Source organism: Rhynchophorus ferrugineus, unplaced genomic scaffold, assembly GCF_030347505.1.
Source record: "Rhynchophorus ferrugineus isolate W39M unplaced genomic scaffold, kcgeb_rfMv2 rfM10, whole genome shotgun sequence".
In the NCBI taxonomy this organism is placed as follows: Eukaryota; Metazoa; Arthropoda; class Insecta; order Coleoptera; family Curculionidae; genus Rhynchophorus; species Rhynchophorus ferrugineus.
Window position 1 is genome coordinate 5,780,993 of NW_027472589.1, and position 17,078 is coordinate 5,798,070.

The 17,078-nt window shown below is 35.8% G+C and overlaps 1 protein-coding gene across 1 annotated transcript in view; it reads left to right on the forward strand.

Moving 5' to 3' along the window:
- The window catches only part of LOC143203374 (uncharacterized), an 89,984-nt gene extending 73,420 nt beyond the window's left edge, over window positions 1-16,564 (forward strand). Inside the window, exons 4-5 of the mRNA XM_076415484.1 lie at window positions 13,889-14,858; window positions 14,919-16,564. Coding sequence (XP_076271599.1) covers window positions 13,985-14,858; window positions 14,919-15,454 — 1,410 coding nt within the window. The 5' untranslated portion in view covers window positions 13,889-13,984 and the 3' untranslated portion in view covers window positions 15,455-16,564. The remainder of the gene's footprint in view (window positions 1-13,888; window positions 14,859-14,918) is intronic.
- The last annotated feature ends 514 nt before the right edge of the window (window positions 16,565-17,078 follow it).

Here is a 17,078-nt window from a genome sequence, read left to right on the forward strand (position 1 = left end):
TACCTTTCTAATAACAGCTTCAGAACTGATAATAAGTATGGTGTCAATTTGTTCTTGTATTTGACTTGAATTTTCAATCAATGATTCATTCTTTTTCATCTCTATATACTCGAACTTTAAAAAAATGTTACCTCGAAACCTAATGGTCAATTGAAATGAGAAATAGCGGCGATGAATGTTTTATTATAATTTGATTGCTTCGTTATCGGTCTTAAAGCAAAGAACAACCTCCGATTTCCTGAAAATCGAAAATTACACAATACCAGGGCAACATAACTCCCTATAATAGAAGCCATAGCGAGGCGGCAGCCTCAACTAGGCCGTTATTTATTACTATTACTCCGGACACACCCACTACGCTAAACTTGGTTGCTAATTAACTCTACATACATATTTATAATTAATTCCATAGTTAGTTTTAATTAATTCCCGGCTGTTTTGCTATTCGGTTATGGTACATTAGTCGTTAGGCTTGTTAGTTTCGGTATGTTCTGGTCTTTGGCTTGATGATGAGCAGATTCTTAGTTTTTTTCTCTCTCTGTCTCTGTCTTCGTGGTTTCTGCTCTCGGGCCTTCTACCGAACGGATCGTTATTTATTATTTACGTAATCGGCTCTTGATGCGTTACAATTGTTCGATATTATTCAGTTAATTAGTTACTCCTTCTTCTCCATTCATCAACTACAAGAGATATTGTCCGAACGATGGCTTAACTTGCTGTGATGGGAGGCAAAACAGTTATTTATCATGTAATAAAGAAAATTAGCAGCGGACAATAACAATAAATAAACATAAAAATAACAATAAATGACAATAAATTGCTGTTGAACGAAAGGATATAATTTTATACAATTATTATTGGTATAATATAAACAAGGAAAAACTTACCTAAGTAAGAAACAATTAAATTATAAGTAGTATGGCATGCTTAAGCTATATAACCTAGAGATCAACAAAAATCAACCATACAACGTAGTTACTAATAATATAAAATATACCAAGCTAAAGATTATTTTGAATTTTTGGTGGTGGAAGCTTAATAGTCGAAAGAAACCCACCGAAAAACCACTATCTTATGTTACTTCTCCGACTTCTTCTGATTTGAAGAGCAAGATGCTTTTAAATTGTTCTTTTTTGTTGATATTGCTGTGTTTTCGTTATTCGGGTATAAAAAATGTGTTAACTCATAGTGAATTGATTTCATCTGAACTGAGGTCTGATCTACAAAATTTAACAACCCATCTCCGGAGAACATTTTCAATTAACAATTCTTAACGTTACACTCGTATTTTCGTATTGTCTGCTGCAATATTTGTTAAAATTGTGTTGGAAGTATCAATACTTCCTAATAATATGCTTCAGGGTACTTTTAACTGCAAGAATGCCGGAAATGGAAACATGCGCAAAGCCTGATGAAGCTTCATGCATACTGACATCACATATTCAAGTTTTTCCGCTAAAATCTCGGATTTTTCCCATTTTAATTGGCGAATCTCGTTACCTAATATCTGCTAAGGGGACTCGGGGACCGTTCGCCGCTAATCAGATCGCAGGAAACGGGCCATTACGCGGGCGAGACCGCGTGGGATGCGTTGATCGATTTTATTGACCAGCTCTAATATGCGTTCCAAGATAATAAATTGTGCGCGGGTGATTTTTTCCCGCTTTTAGCGGCAGAACTGGCTTAATGACGCCGTATTATCGCGGGAGTGGGCGGGCAATTTGCAGGAAGGGTCTCGGATACGTGTACAATTGAACGGGCCCGGTTACAAATTGCCAGTTTTACGTTACAATTACACGGAGAGCGCTCCGGATAGATAGTCTGGTGTCCGTTCTTCGCCTTAGACAACTCCCCACGCCCTGTTGTTTTATCTAATTTAAATGAACCGTGTTGATACTTTTTTATATTTGTAACACATTGAAAGCCCGACGATTTTAGATTCAGTTCGTAACTCACAACTAATGGCAGCTAAAAACTTCATGAGGTTGAACAACGCGTTGTATAGCTGGGTACCTAATAACAGATTTTTTACAGCAGGCAAATTCTTCTAAAACGGATTCATTCTTTCCTTTCTTAACTTGATGTTTTTTAATTTTGTTGCATATTTGTTGGTTCTTATTTCGTTATTATTTTATCTATGTGAATAGAGTTAGAGACTGTTATGGGGTTCCTTCATTCTCTTGCTGTATAAATATGCATATATAGTAATTAATTTCGGTTGATGTTAGTCTTTATTCTATTAATTTATATTATGAGTAAACATTGCGATCAACGTTGATATACTTTAATTTCGTTTTCTTTAGTATCAACTTACATTGATCTATTATGCTTTCTATTATGTTAATTCAAGAATAAATGTATGTATTTTATCTTAATTATAATGAATATTATAATGGGATTAATACATGAATATGTATTTCCCAAATTAAAATTAAATTAGATTACTTAAGCTAACATTAAGAGTAATACTCTATAGTTCTTCATTGCTTACGTAACTATAAGCATATATAATTAATAAAAGAACCTTGTTTTGGTAGCGTTCGTTTACTAGTCTGCTTGATATTTTAGTGCAACCCCATTTTGTATCCTATAGGTCCCAATTAGCTTTATTATTGACCGATAAACCAATCTCTTTAATTTTAGGTCTTAAATTTGGAGTATTTTTCGACTAATCAGTATAGTTCTTTGATTTTCAGCCTGATAGGCCTCTACTGTGTGTCCAATATAATCTTCAAAATATAAAATTCATAATAATATTATTATGGAAATCAACAAATATTAAATGAGTGCCACTATTTTCTTCATGTTCATTCAGTCTTGATTTTAGTTTTGCAATCAACAAACGCAGCGTTGTGCAATTCACATGAATTTTGTACTAATATATTGAAAACTTTTAAAGTAGTAGCATAAAAAGGGATTTAATCTGCAGGGAATAGATCTCGACTCTTGTGTAGTTCACTCACTCTTATTTTGTTATTGATAATCTACATAATTGTTGGTGATGATAACTAATTTTTTCAATGTTTTGATCTTCTCATGTCATCGTCTCTGTATTCTTGTAAGTTGAGTTTTTATTGAAGGAAATAATCATTGAATATATTTATTTTTAAGGTAGCACTATAAAACATTTGCAGGGGTTAGATCTAGGCTCTGGTTTTAATATCTTAAATGAAATACTTATTTCTGAGACAGTCTTGTATTGTTATTGATAATATACATAATTATTGGTGGCTATAATTGATTTTCTCAGTATTTTGATCTTTTCATGTCATCGTTCCAATGTTCCTACTGTCTTGCTTTTTGTGTATCTTTTTTTACGGTGGTAATTTGAGTTTTTTTTTTATCGAAGAAGACAATCTTAGAGAAAATGAGGTGCTAGATTTTTGATATTGTAGCAATACATTAAAAAGTTTATTTTTAAGGTAGCATAAAAAATTATAGGGGTTAGATCTAGGCTCTGGTTTTAAGTTCTTAAATGAAGTACTTATTTCTGAGACAGTCTTGTATTGTTATTGATAATATACATAATTATTGGTGGCTATAATTGATTTTGTCAATGTTTTGATCTTCTCATGTCATCTTTCCAATGTTCCTACTGTCCTGTTTTTTGTGTTTCTCTTTTTTACGTTGGTAATTTGAGTTTTTTTTATCGAAGAAGACAATCTTAGAGAAAATGAGGTGCTAGATTTTTGATATTGTAGCAATACATTAAAAACTTTATTTTTAAGGTAGCATAAAAAATTATAGGGGTTAGATCTAGGCTCTGGTTTTAAGTTCTTAAATGAAATACTTATTTCTGAGACAGTCTTGTATTGTTATTGATAATATACATAATTATTGGTGGCTATAATTGATTTTGTCAATGTTTTGATCTTCTCATGTCATCTTTCCAATGTTCCTACTGTCCTGCTTTTTGTGTTTCTTTTTTTTACGTTGGTAATTTGAGTTTTTTTTTATCGAAGAAGACAATCTTAGAGAAAATGAGGTGCTAGATTTTTGATATTGTAGCAATACATTAAAAAGTTTATTTTTAAGGTAGCATAAAAAATTATAGGGGTTAGATCTAGGCTCTGGTTTTAAGTTCTTAAATGAAATACTTATTTCTGAGACAGTCTTGTATTGTTATTGATAATATACATAATTATTGGTGGCTATAATTGATTTTGTCAATGTTTTGATCTTCTCATGTCATCTTTCCAATGTTCCTACTGTCCTGCTTTTTGTGTTTCTTTTTTTTACGTTGGTAATTTGAGTTTTTTTTTATCGAAGAAGACAATCTTAGAGAAAATGAGGTGCTAGATTTTTGATATTGTAGCAATACATTAAAAAGTTTATTTTTAAGGTAGCACTATAAAAAATTTGCAGGGGTTAGATCTAGGCTCTGGTTTTAAGTTCTTAAATGAAATACTTATTTCTGAGACAGTCTTGTATTGTTATTGATAATATACATAATTATTGGTGGCTATAATTGATTTTGTCAATGTTTTGATCTTCTCTTGTCATCGTTCCAATGTTCCTACTGTCTTGCTTTTTGTGTATCTTTTTCTTACGGTGGTAATTTGAGTTTTTTTTTATCGAAGAAGACAATCCTAGAGAAAATGAGGTGCTAGATGTTTCACGGCTCAACATTAGCGTGACCGATTCTAATTTCGAACGCGCCTCGGTCGCAGTCAACCCCGCATCTAATATTAGAGGTAACAACCGGCATTGTTCGATGACAAAAGGGTCTTATTTTCGGTCGGGACGGCCTCCTCTTTTTGTCGTGGTCGCCGCCTCGACTGGGGCCTCGGCCGATTAATCAAGCGCCGTTGGCAAACGCGGCGACAATCCGGTCGACTTTACATTTCTGTACAAATTAAATTTCGCTAAATTAACAGCGAATTGTGGCACAATGTGTTCGCTGGACGACGATTTAATCGAGAAATCGCGACAGGACGACGTGTCAACGAAAAACAAAAGAAACGCGCGCCAATCTAGATACCCTAGAATGTTAAATTACGCCCTGTTGTATTTATTGTTGGATTGTCGATGGGCTAGAGATGACTGTAATGAAGAATCACAAACATATTGATGTATAATATAATATACAGAGACGGTTACATTACATTATTAAAAATACACTTAATTCATAATTACAAGTGAAATTACTAACACAAAATTTGAGGCCAAACCCTATCCAGAAGCGCTACGAAACATTGACGTCACTTACCATTTCCAAACCGTCATTTCCACCAGCAATCCAACTTATATTTCACTGTTGAAGAATTGCTTTGGTGCTACCATCGAAAAGAAAAAAAATTAACTGGGTTTTATCAAGGCGAATAACCTAAATTTCCCCAGAATCGATTCGTCGATAATGACTGTACTGTGTGACCGTAACCGAAGCAATAATTTTAAAAATAATACTACAGCTTTTATAGAGTTGAAGTGAGTAGATATTCCAGACACACTAACTATGAAATGTGGTAGAATATTGAAGAATATTAAGTAAAAATTCTATTAGTATAACGCCTGTCGACAAAATTACCAAGTGCAGGTAAAAACTCTAAAGGTACCCAGTAATAATATGATCGCCAGTATATTTCTCGATATTTTGTCAAAAAAAATTAAATATATTTCTTAAACATTATCAAAAAATCAGTTAGTAATTTTTAGTAGACTTTTTAAGTTGGTACTTAATTTTAAGTGTTATACTATACAGTTAAAAAATAGGTTTTGTGGTACCAATGAGAAGAAAAGATAAACGATAAATTTGCATAGAATCAATAGTGACTGCATTGTGTAGCTGAAATAATAATTTCAGAAATAATGCTACAGCTTTTATTGTACTGAAGTGACTCAATGTTCCAGACCTACTAACAATGAAATGGGATAGAATATTGAAGAACATTGACTAAAAAGACTTATCAGTCTAAGGGTACCCAATAATAGCACAATCGCCAGTAGTGGAACTGTGACACTAGTATTATTGAAATTAAGTGCTTCTTGTTTAGCAAGACAGATCAAAATTCAAACTGTTCATTTTACATAGTCGATAATCACTACAACATATATTTGATGACGTATGTTGAAATGATACAGTGTATGCGGTATCACATCAAATTATCTTGTAATGTTTTTGTGTAAATAAAATGCACAAATTGTAATTTTAATATGAGCCTTACAAACTTATAAGCACGTTCAGCAGTAATACTTCATCAAGTTCTTTAAAGAAACTGTGTTTAGACAAGCTTTAACATATTAATTTCTTCATTTAATTTGAATACTTAAATATATCTCTGCATAATTTCTTTTACTTTACTGATTTCAGTGACAACATTCGGGTTCATACATCGCCTGTACCTAAGTACCATTCGAAATGTTTGAAATGTCTGTTTGCCATAACACAGGCGTACCAGGCTGTAAAAACTACAACATATATTTGATGACGTATGTTTGATTTTATTGAACTTTCAGCAGCTCGGTGCAATGATAAAGTGTATGCGGTATTACATCAAGTTACCTTGTAATGTTTTTGTGTAAATAAAATGCACAAATTGTAATTTTAATATGAGCCTTACAAACTTATAAGCACGTTCAGCAGTAATACTTCATCAAGTTCTTTAAAAAAACTGTGTTTAGACAAGCTTCAACATATTAATTTCTTCATTTAATTTGAATACTTAAATATATCTCTGCATAATTTCTTTTACTTTATCGATTTCAGTGACAACATTCGGGCTCATACATCTCCTGTACCTAAGTACCATTCGAAATGTTTGAAATGTCTGTTTGCCATAACATAGGCGTACCAGGCTGTAAAAACTACAACATATATTTGATGACGTATGTTTGATTTTATTGAACTTTCAGCAGCTCGGTGCAATGATAAAGTGTATGCGGTATTACATCAAGTTACCTTGTAATGTTTTTGTGTAAATAAAATGCACAAATTGTAATTTTAATAGGAGCCTTATAAACTTATAAGCACGTGCAGCAGTAATACTTCATCAAGTTCTTTGAAAAAACTGTGTTTAGACGAGCTTTAACATATTAATTTCTTCATTTAATATGAATACTTAAATATATCTCTGCATAATTTCTTTTACTTTACCGATTTCAGTGACAACATTCGGGTTCATACATCGCCTGTACCTAAGTACCATTCGAAATGTTTGAAATGTCTGTTTGCCATAACACAGGCGTACCAGGCTGTAAAAACTCGATAAAATTGACAATCACATATGTATTAGTTACCCTTAACCCGGTCAAGTATAGTCCATAAAACTATTTAATGTAATTTTTTCGATCAGATATTTGATATTGGCTTTTTTTCTTTGTATTTTGAGAATGTATGGTCGTTCGATAGTCAACAGCCGTGAATGTTTCTGTGAGTTCAGTTAGAAATCCATTGGCATTCGAATCTTGTAGAAATATATACTGACTTCATGCCCACTTATGCCTCTAAACATTTACATTCTCATATTATTTGGTAACATAAAACTGAATAAAATTATTAGGGATTCATATATACAATAAACGAAACAAATGATGCCTAACCTCAAATGTTATCAACATTGTTATTTATCTCGATATTACGTTAATTACACTTTAGGCATAATTAAAGGTATTTAAAACAGGAAATATTTACATTGTAATGATTTAATTGCTATGAATAAATTATCGATGTTCAAACTATACCGTCAGGCTCGTGCCTTGTGAGATTTAACCACATTTCTTTAACATTATACTATCTTCGAACGAAAATACACAAGTTTTTGTGTTTTTTACCGATGCATAATTACATTAGGAACCCTCACATCATCGGAACTAATATATAAATAAGACCTGTCTCCTTAGAAGCAGTCCAGTGCAATCAAAACAACTACGTTATGCTCATATTTGGTGCTTTTTAGCGCGCTTTTAACATTACACTATAACGAAAATCAATTTTTCTTACAAATACTTTTTTTCCCAGAATTAGCTTTCATTCCGAGTAAGGAATTGACATAGAGTAGTTATTGAAAAATAGTCGCCCAGCTCTATTATTATGTCCGGCCGTATATATTGTTCGATTTTTCCCTCGCTCGATTCAATTCTATTTGGGTTTTTTCGATCGGTCGCGCGATAATAAATCGTACGTGGCCCGCGGCCTCCTCCTAACTCAAACACCGTGGAAAATTAATTTCGATATCGACAACCGATCGCTACCATATCGGCTACCGAAATGGGACGACGGATCGGTTGCGAAACGCGAAATACACAACATTCGTAATCGTTTCTCAATTATTTGCGTGGGAACCTACCGGGAAAAAATCGATAGGGATGGGCGGTCGTATCGATAACCCGTAAAAATCGATACTACAACTATCGATAGTCGAATAACGTTGGTATTTCTCAAGTTTTCTGTCTATTTATTTACACATTTATATGTTTGTAACTCTATGTATTTTACATCGTTTGGTAAAGCTTTTTCGCCATTTTCTGGATAGCATATGAATTTCGCATCAAAAATAATTTTTCGGTTCGATATCTTCATATGCTTTTCGTTCTTTTCTACATTTTGGTGCTTATGACGCAAATTCTTGTTTGTTAATTATTAGACGATACATTGTTAATGTTTTATTACTAGCCTTTACCTGCTAACTTACAATATGTCTCTACAATCACTTTAAACTAGGTACTTATCTAAGAAGACCCATTCGCGCTATTTAGTCTCTAATAAAATTAAAATAAATAATTTTTTAACCTACTGAACACAAAAACTTAAGTACTATAAACAAATAAAGACAGTATGAACATTTTAAATCATATTTATTTATTTATATTATTAATTTTATTAAAAGAATGGTAATATATATTTACAAATCGACAATCATATCGTATTGTGCACATAAATCTTTCACGTCCTACAATGCCATTTTTTACAGTTATATTCATTTAATTAACTATGTGCATACCTTTAGCTGTTTCAACTCTCATCACTCCCTCTTTCTCTCAGGAATTTCCAGTATTGCACAGCATTATCACATATCCTGAAAGTTTTCTTCAGTCACTTTCACTTTCCACCATTTATCAATTACTTCATCTCTATGTCTTATCGAGTTCATCCAAACCGAAGGTATTATGGTTGACTATGCTTCCTTCCACATATCCAAAGTTGATGCGGCTAATTATTTATGAAAATTGCGCGATGGAAAGTGAATAATTAGCAATAACCGATAACTCTCGACAGTATCGATGATTTAACGAAGCTCCATCTGTCTGTGGGCAAGATTAACGACGCCAGGTAGCCAGATATCGATCGTATCGATACCGAGCGCCCAGTCCTATGGCGAACAGCGGCCGTTTTTTGATTTATGACGCGAGCGTATCTCGCAAATCAGTAGAACGGTTGAAAACTGGGCCCGCATTTTGCACTTGACAAACATAGATACGGTCCGCGGCGACCGCGCCCATTCTCTCTCGTCGTTTGGCGTATAAATTTCTTCGCGCTCACAATTATTTATACAGTTTTAACGCTTTATTAACATAAAATCGCCGACGCGGCTCGCACCCGATCGCAAATTTTCATTAGGGACGTCTCGTCCGCTTCGGTCGGAACGGTCTCCTTCGTTGTTTGTTCTTCTTCCTCGGCTATGGGCGTGATGCCTCGGGAAAAGACGAAATAGCCGTCGAGCAGATTCATTGAAATGGAAAATCGGAATTCGTTGTGATCGTTAGTTTCAGTTAGAATCTGTTCTTAGTATAGGCGTGTGCCTCATGGTTTTAATTGCATACATTCTCATTAATTAATGCGCAATTTATTCATTATAAGGAAACGGAGTAATGGCAATTTGCTTTTGTTCAAACGAATCTGGGAAGACACCATTTTCATTAGCCAGCTACAGTGTCTTTTGTTAAAGCTGATTGAATTGTATAAAAGTTACATAAATTTCATAGTTTTGTTCGATAGCTTGTTAATTATATTCTAACCGTAATAATGAAAAACAATAATTTATTAACCGTATAGTTTTTACGAAATATTCTCCATGATGATCAATACATTTTTGCATTCACTTGAACCAATCTTCATTACACAGAGGTAACTTTTGTCAAGTTATATGGGATTGAACACATATTTTTCATAGCTAAATTTTTTTTCAATATCCTTATTAATACAATACTAATGCTCAATGATGACTCAATCGCTGGGTAACGTTAAATGATGATCTTACAGTATCTTTCACGCACAGTGTCAATGTTTTCTGACTCAAATGTCGAAGTAAGTCTTCGTAAACAACACATGTTGAGCCCAAATGACAAAACCTTCTGAAGAAGTCAATATTCCTATTGGTTGGATAGAGCCTAACAACACGTCGTTTTACCAAAGCTCAAAATATAAATACTATTGTGCATTTTTTTCTGATAATTTAGTCTTCTTTTTTAGTTGCATTTCTTTTCTCCATTGGTGGGATATTGATGAAATATAAAAATTAATGTCTTTTTTAACACATACTAATATATAATCCCTTGACATCGAACAGATATACGCTACAGCACAATGACACATAATAACAAAACATAGAGAATATGGAGACGTGTTTCCAAAAACCAATTTAAAGCTATATTTCTTCACACCTGAATGGATTTTATTATTTGATGCTATGACGATTATACAACTAATTAATTATGTTTACTGTTAATGTTTTATAACTATATATAACTTTTTCTTGGGTTTTGGATGATACTTATGGCCTAAATAGAAGTAACTTCTGGAGATATTGAAACCTGTATTAAAAATTGAAGTTTTTAATGGCATTCAATATAATGAAATAAGAATGAAATTGTCACAGATTTAGAATAACATCAACAGACATGATTTGATTCTCACTAGGACTGTAAATTAATATTTAGGGATCTAGGTTCGACAAACGAATTCATGAGACTAGCTAAGATGGTTGAAAAGCTCATTAAAAGCTGCAAAAACAGTAGTGATGCAATTTTTTAACTCTTAGTGGTGATAATATTCTCAATAATTTTATTTATTAGTTTTTATGGTAAACTTGCTTGTTTTCGACCATTTAAATAGCTATAGAACGCCCAAAAATTGTTGGTTGATCAACATTTAATGATTCTGCTAGTTTTTTTTTCTGTAGAATAGAGAGAAAAATGTGAAATTGTAAAAGTAAATTTGTGTTTGTGAATTAACCTAAAATTTTAAAGGTTTTTATTTTTCCTACTTATTTATCATTAAATTAAATCAAGAGGCATTACGACAAATTTATCTGCATAAAGTGTCGCCAAAAGACAGAAAATCCCGCAGAACCGAACAAGAATTCCGTATTTTTCCGCAATGGAGACAGCGACGGTTTGCTGCATGCGCTTTAACTTTTTTCCGCCCGTGCCATCGGCACTGCATCGTCGCTATTACGGCGGCAGTCGCACGATTCTCGCTGTCGCTCACACGACCGTCTTCCTTAATTTAACGTCGTGATATTTTATTGCCCCGCCGATATAGTATGTCGACTATGTAGAATGGAGGTTTTCGTTGGCTTTATGAGTGATATAATTCCTGATATTTTACTGTTGTTAGTTAACTTGTTGGATTCTCGAAATAAACGACGCAGAAAGTGCTCTATAAATAATGGCTGGGCTACGAAAATAATTTCCTAGATCGTTTCACTGCATTCTTTTCGGCGTTCATGTGTTCTTATTATCCTTCATGAAATTAATTGTCTAGCTCTGAATTAAATGGTAAAGATGATTGCAATGTAACTTCTCTATTAAATGAATATTCTCTTAAAATCCTAAACTCCAATTTCAGTCATCTTTGTATACTTGCTGTTTTCTTTTTTTGTGTCCGTGTACTTCTTTTTCATCAATTGCTTTTGGTTGATTAATTTATCCCGTATAAAAGAGGTTATTTAATTTTTTATATATAAAGTGGATTACACTGAACTTCAATGTTGATTTTCTTTTATTTCTCCAACTTGCATTTCCTCTTGTTTTCCCATCTTTATTATCCCTAAGCTCGTTTTATTCAGTGAGTAGACTCTGTGTTTATAGTTTCGAAATTTTGCAAATAAAATGGTAAACAAATCATTCCTCTTCAAAATACCAAATTAAGACATTAGGACTCTCTTTTTATCCTTGCCGTGTTGTTTAAACTGCTCCCTATATAAAAATATTTTGTGTATAGAGAATTCTCTTAAACTCTAAATCTAATTAGCAATATTGATTTTCGCCAGATTCACCAGCTTGTTTTCCTTTTGGTCTTTACTCCGTTAGGAAAGGTCTTTTTATACTAACTTTTCGCAAAACATAATCAGATCGTTCCCATGAACAGGAGATGAATTATTTATCATCCAATATTAGTACTAAATACTTTATTATTTTAATACTTTATTAGATTTACGGAATATTTCTTAAATTATTCTGAAAACTAACGAAATCAAGCCAATCAAACTTCAAATCTAATTCACTTGGCTCCCAATAATTGCCTTCAGATAAAACTATGGTTGATGGACCAGATATGGAATTATAGTTCTTTAACGAATAGTAATATCATATGTTCTACACACACATAATTCAAATACTAGAATTTGTGTAGGAAATAGCTTTTTATTAATTATCAACAAAATCAGTTTAAAATGTGAAATATTATAACATTTGTCAAAATTAATTTGAGGGAATTTTATAGTTTTTAAGTTCTGATACTATACCATCTGTTTGTTCTTATGTTTTCGCTTAATTAGTTAGCCCTTTAGAAGCCAATACTTGTAAACATCAAAACTAATAACTTGGTCTCAAGTCCATGAAATAATTTCTGAATAAAATGAGAAAACAAGACATTTCTTAATGTTTTGTTGATTCAGATCTGAGGATCTACTGTTTTACGCTCCAGAAATTTTTTTACAACATCTTTATTACATACGCTTAGTACACTCTTAATTATATATTAATTTATTACTACATTTCATTTGTACTTGGATTAATTCGCAAGCAAGACGAGTGCGAGAGAATACATCAATATGTATTCCTCAATCTCCAGCAAAATGACACTTAATTAAAAAACATACGTATTATTTATAACTATAATCAGAATAATCTTTTTGCACTAGTGTTGAACTGCTTCGAGTGTTTCCAACGAAAATCTGAACTTGAAATCATCTTCCATTACCATTATTATTACTTAAAAATATTATTACTCACTGGTCACTGATGCCAATGTTGAACTTGTATCTATATTTTCATTTTATGTTGATGTCACGTCATGCATTTAAAATCAATATCATAAAGAGATTATAGTGAAGGATCTACTATTTAAATTACAATGGTACAAGGGTTAAATGGTCCCTTTTAGTGCCGTCTTCTATATTTTCTATTTTCTGTGCATATAATAGTAAGTTAACTATACTCCGATATACGAGTAATGAGACGGATGGCATATGGTATAACAGATTTACAGACCTAAAATTACGAAATCCTCAGGATTTTTTCATGTAAATAACATGTATCCACCCAAGCGTTCGTTAAAGAGGCGACTTATTGTTCGTTTTTTTACGACGACTTGCCTTATCGTTATTTCATTGTTTGCCCGACAAATCCCGAGGATTTAAGTCTCGCGGCGCCGCTGATTTCTGCACCTGGCCGCAACAGTGACGCCCCCGCGGCCCCGAGCGAATATTGAATGGTAAAACGCCGATGTCAATGATAAATAAAACCGACTAGGGACTCTCCACCCCCGCATTGCACGGTCTCCTCGCGACGAGATGCACGTGTCGCGGTCTCTCTCTCTTTCTCTCGGTACCGCCGCGCCATTCATAGTCCGTAACGAGGTCAGACCATCAGGTGTCTCGTGCAGAAGTCGCCGAACCAGTTAACTACGCACGACGATTCTAACACGACCATTTTCTCTCTGTTGCAGGTTTCCGCCGAAGCGCGCCTTGACACTCGCGCGTGTCCGGTTGATGGTGTATCCCCCCGGAGCCCCCGCAGACCCCACGCCCACAGCGAGCCAGCGATGACGATGGCCGAAAGCGCGCTGGATTCGCGCTCCACCGCCGCCTCCCACGACAAGACCAACAACAACCACCCCACGGTGGTCAACCACAACCACCGGCCAGGCGGGAAGATGCGCAAGCGCAAACGCCTCAGCCAGGTGCTAGACAAGCTGGCCGGCCGCGACGAGATGACCGGGTCGCGGGTGATCGCGGCCGAGCCCACCATCAACAACAACGTAGTGTATAACAATAACAACAAGGGGGACGACGAAGCCCTGAAGAAGAAGCAGTACGGCGGCGAGATATTCCGCTTCGACGTCCCCGGCGGCAGACAGGGCCACGAGGAGGACGACGTGTTCAGTCCCGCGAGCTCCAGCAACAAGTCCCCGCACAGCTCCACGGAATCGCCCCGGATCAGCTTCAGCCCGCTCAGGATCAAGGAGGACGACGCCAGCCCGTCGCCTCCCCTTTTCCAGCGACCCCCCCTGTGTCCCTGTTATCAGTGCCTGACCGGCGCCGGCCAACATCTCCCGCCCCTGCAACCCTACGACCGATTCTTCCCCGCCTCCCCCGTCAGTCCCCTCATGCCCGCCTCCCCGGCTCCCTCGCACAACTTCGAACGCTACTTTCATTCCAAATACCTGCCGGACATATTCAGACGGAGGAGCCACTCGGACTCGGACCTGCCCGTCTGGTTCGAGGGTACCAAGAACGACAAGGCGCCAGGGTGGCCGCATCCCCCGGCTCTGTCGGGCAACCAGCCGTCGCCCCAGGAGTTTCCGCTGGACCTGTCCGTGAAGGGTGCCAAGGAGCGGGAAAAGGTCGCCAGTCTAGAGTGTCTGGTGGCACCGTCGTCGCTCCAGCTCGTACCGCCGGGTTTCCTGCCACCCAGAGGTAAGTCGCGCGCGCCCTCGTCGAAGAGCGGACGGGTTCACGGTGAGACTTTTGTTGCAGGAGCCGTGTCGGTGCCGGTGGTGAAGGGAGACGTGGCCTCGCCCACCACGAAGGAGTCGGTGGCGTCGCGTTATAACCTGGAGGTGTCGCCGGTGGTGGAGGAGATGCCTCCCGGTTCGGACGTGGCGTTCGTGTGTCCGGTGTGCGGGCAGATGTTCTCGTTGCACGACCGACTGGCCAAACACATGGCGTCGCGGCACAAGAGTCGCCAGTCCTCGGGAGAAACGACCACCAAGGCGTACCTCTGCGAGGTGTGCAAGAGGTCGTTCGCCAGGAGCGACATGCTCACCAGACACATGAGACTGCACACCGGCGTGAAGCCGTACACCTGCAGGGTTTGCGGGCAGGTGTTCTCCCGCTCGGACCACCTATCGACCCACCAAAGGACCCACACCGGCGAGAAGCCCTACAAGTGCCCCCAGTGTCCTTACGCGGCCTGCCGTCGCGACATGATCACGAGACACATGCGCACCCACACCAGATACGAACCGGAGAATCTCAACGCCCCCCATTCTGTCAAGACTGAGCCCCAGTAGTCCCTACCGGGTTTATACAATGAGACTCGATAGAGAGGAATCGATATACAACCACCCTGTTCTGTTTCAGTTTCGAATTCTGCAGTCATTCCAGAGTATGTGTAGGTAGTGAAATTGTTTGTTTTGCCAAGGCCAGTAACGTAAAAGAGAGAAAAAAGTGCCAAATCAGTTCAGGCCAGTGGCAAATGGAATAGTTCTTAATTTGTTATATGTTGTAGCCAATAAAAGACACGATTTTTCTGTACAAAACGAAGATGAAAACGAAAAAAGTCCGAATATCTAACTATACTATTACTCTGTGATATTTTAAGGAATATTTTTTTTTGATTTTCGCCTGATCTTTAACACGAAAAAAACACACCCCTCGAATCTCGTTCGAACCTACACTCCCTTCCCCTCCCGACATTATATCGCCGAAGTTACATTTAAGTTTTATTTTTGATATCGACATTATTTGTGATCCATACCCTGTCCCCCCAGCCCCGCGAATGTTATACCGTTGTTTTATTGCATGTTAGGTTATAGTTGAATCGTTTTTACAAAATTACGTTTGAAATTTAATAGCAGATTGTATGATAATGTACATTCTTTTTTCTTGTTGATTTATTGATTGCGAGCTTTAAACCATTCGTTTTATTATCATTATTATTAATTTTATCGCTATTATTACGTTCCGTTCGAGAACACAAAACGAATGTTTTGAACCAGTATTATTTAAGTTTATTTCCCCGGCGGAGGATCAAAAAGATGGTAATTTATTTTTATGTTAAAATTGATATCGAAGAACAAAGTGTTGTTAGTTTTGCGCAGGAACGATAAAAAAGTGTTGTTTTCTTTATTGTAAGTTATTTTGTATTTATTTTTCTTCATGCTCTTTCTTTCTATCTCTCTCCCTCTCTCTCTCATTTCTTGTTTGATTATTTTTGTATAGTATTTTTTTATTTGATAAGATAAAAAATGAAATAAAAATTATTCGCATGTATAAAAAAAGCAGAGGCTCCCACATAGATTTATGTTATTTAATTCTTTTTTTTTTGTTACTTTCGTTTTTTTTTGATTTACCCTTATTACTGTTAATTTTTTCCAGAAAATAAAGTAGTTTTTTTCTTATACGTTTTTTTTTATTTTTGTAGAGTTGTTTTTTTCCTCAATTAGGCTAAGATCATCCCATACTTGTTCCGTCTGTGACTAATCCTTACCTTAACCGTCAGATAAGTGCCTTCGATAGCTTTGTTATTAATGTGAACTAAGCTGGAGAGATAGACGCGGTCATTTTTGATTTTATACAGGTGGTGAGCGCGGTAAATGATGATTTATCTTGTAATGACAGTCCGTAGAGTGGAAACGAAGTATTTTTATATGAGAATTTGTTAGTGCTGTTATGGAATATTATCGAAATATATATTTTTATGTTGTTTATATCAGATTTGTTACAATACATCGTTAAATCATACTCATTGAATTGTAATCATTAATCTCTTAACTTGATCAATATTTATAAAATATTATGAAATATACGTGTAAAATAGGAAAAAAATCGTTAGTTTCAAAACAATAATTACAATAATAAGACAAATTTAAAATTTGAATATAGAAATTGTATTGAAGATAACTGATGCCTGTT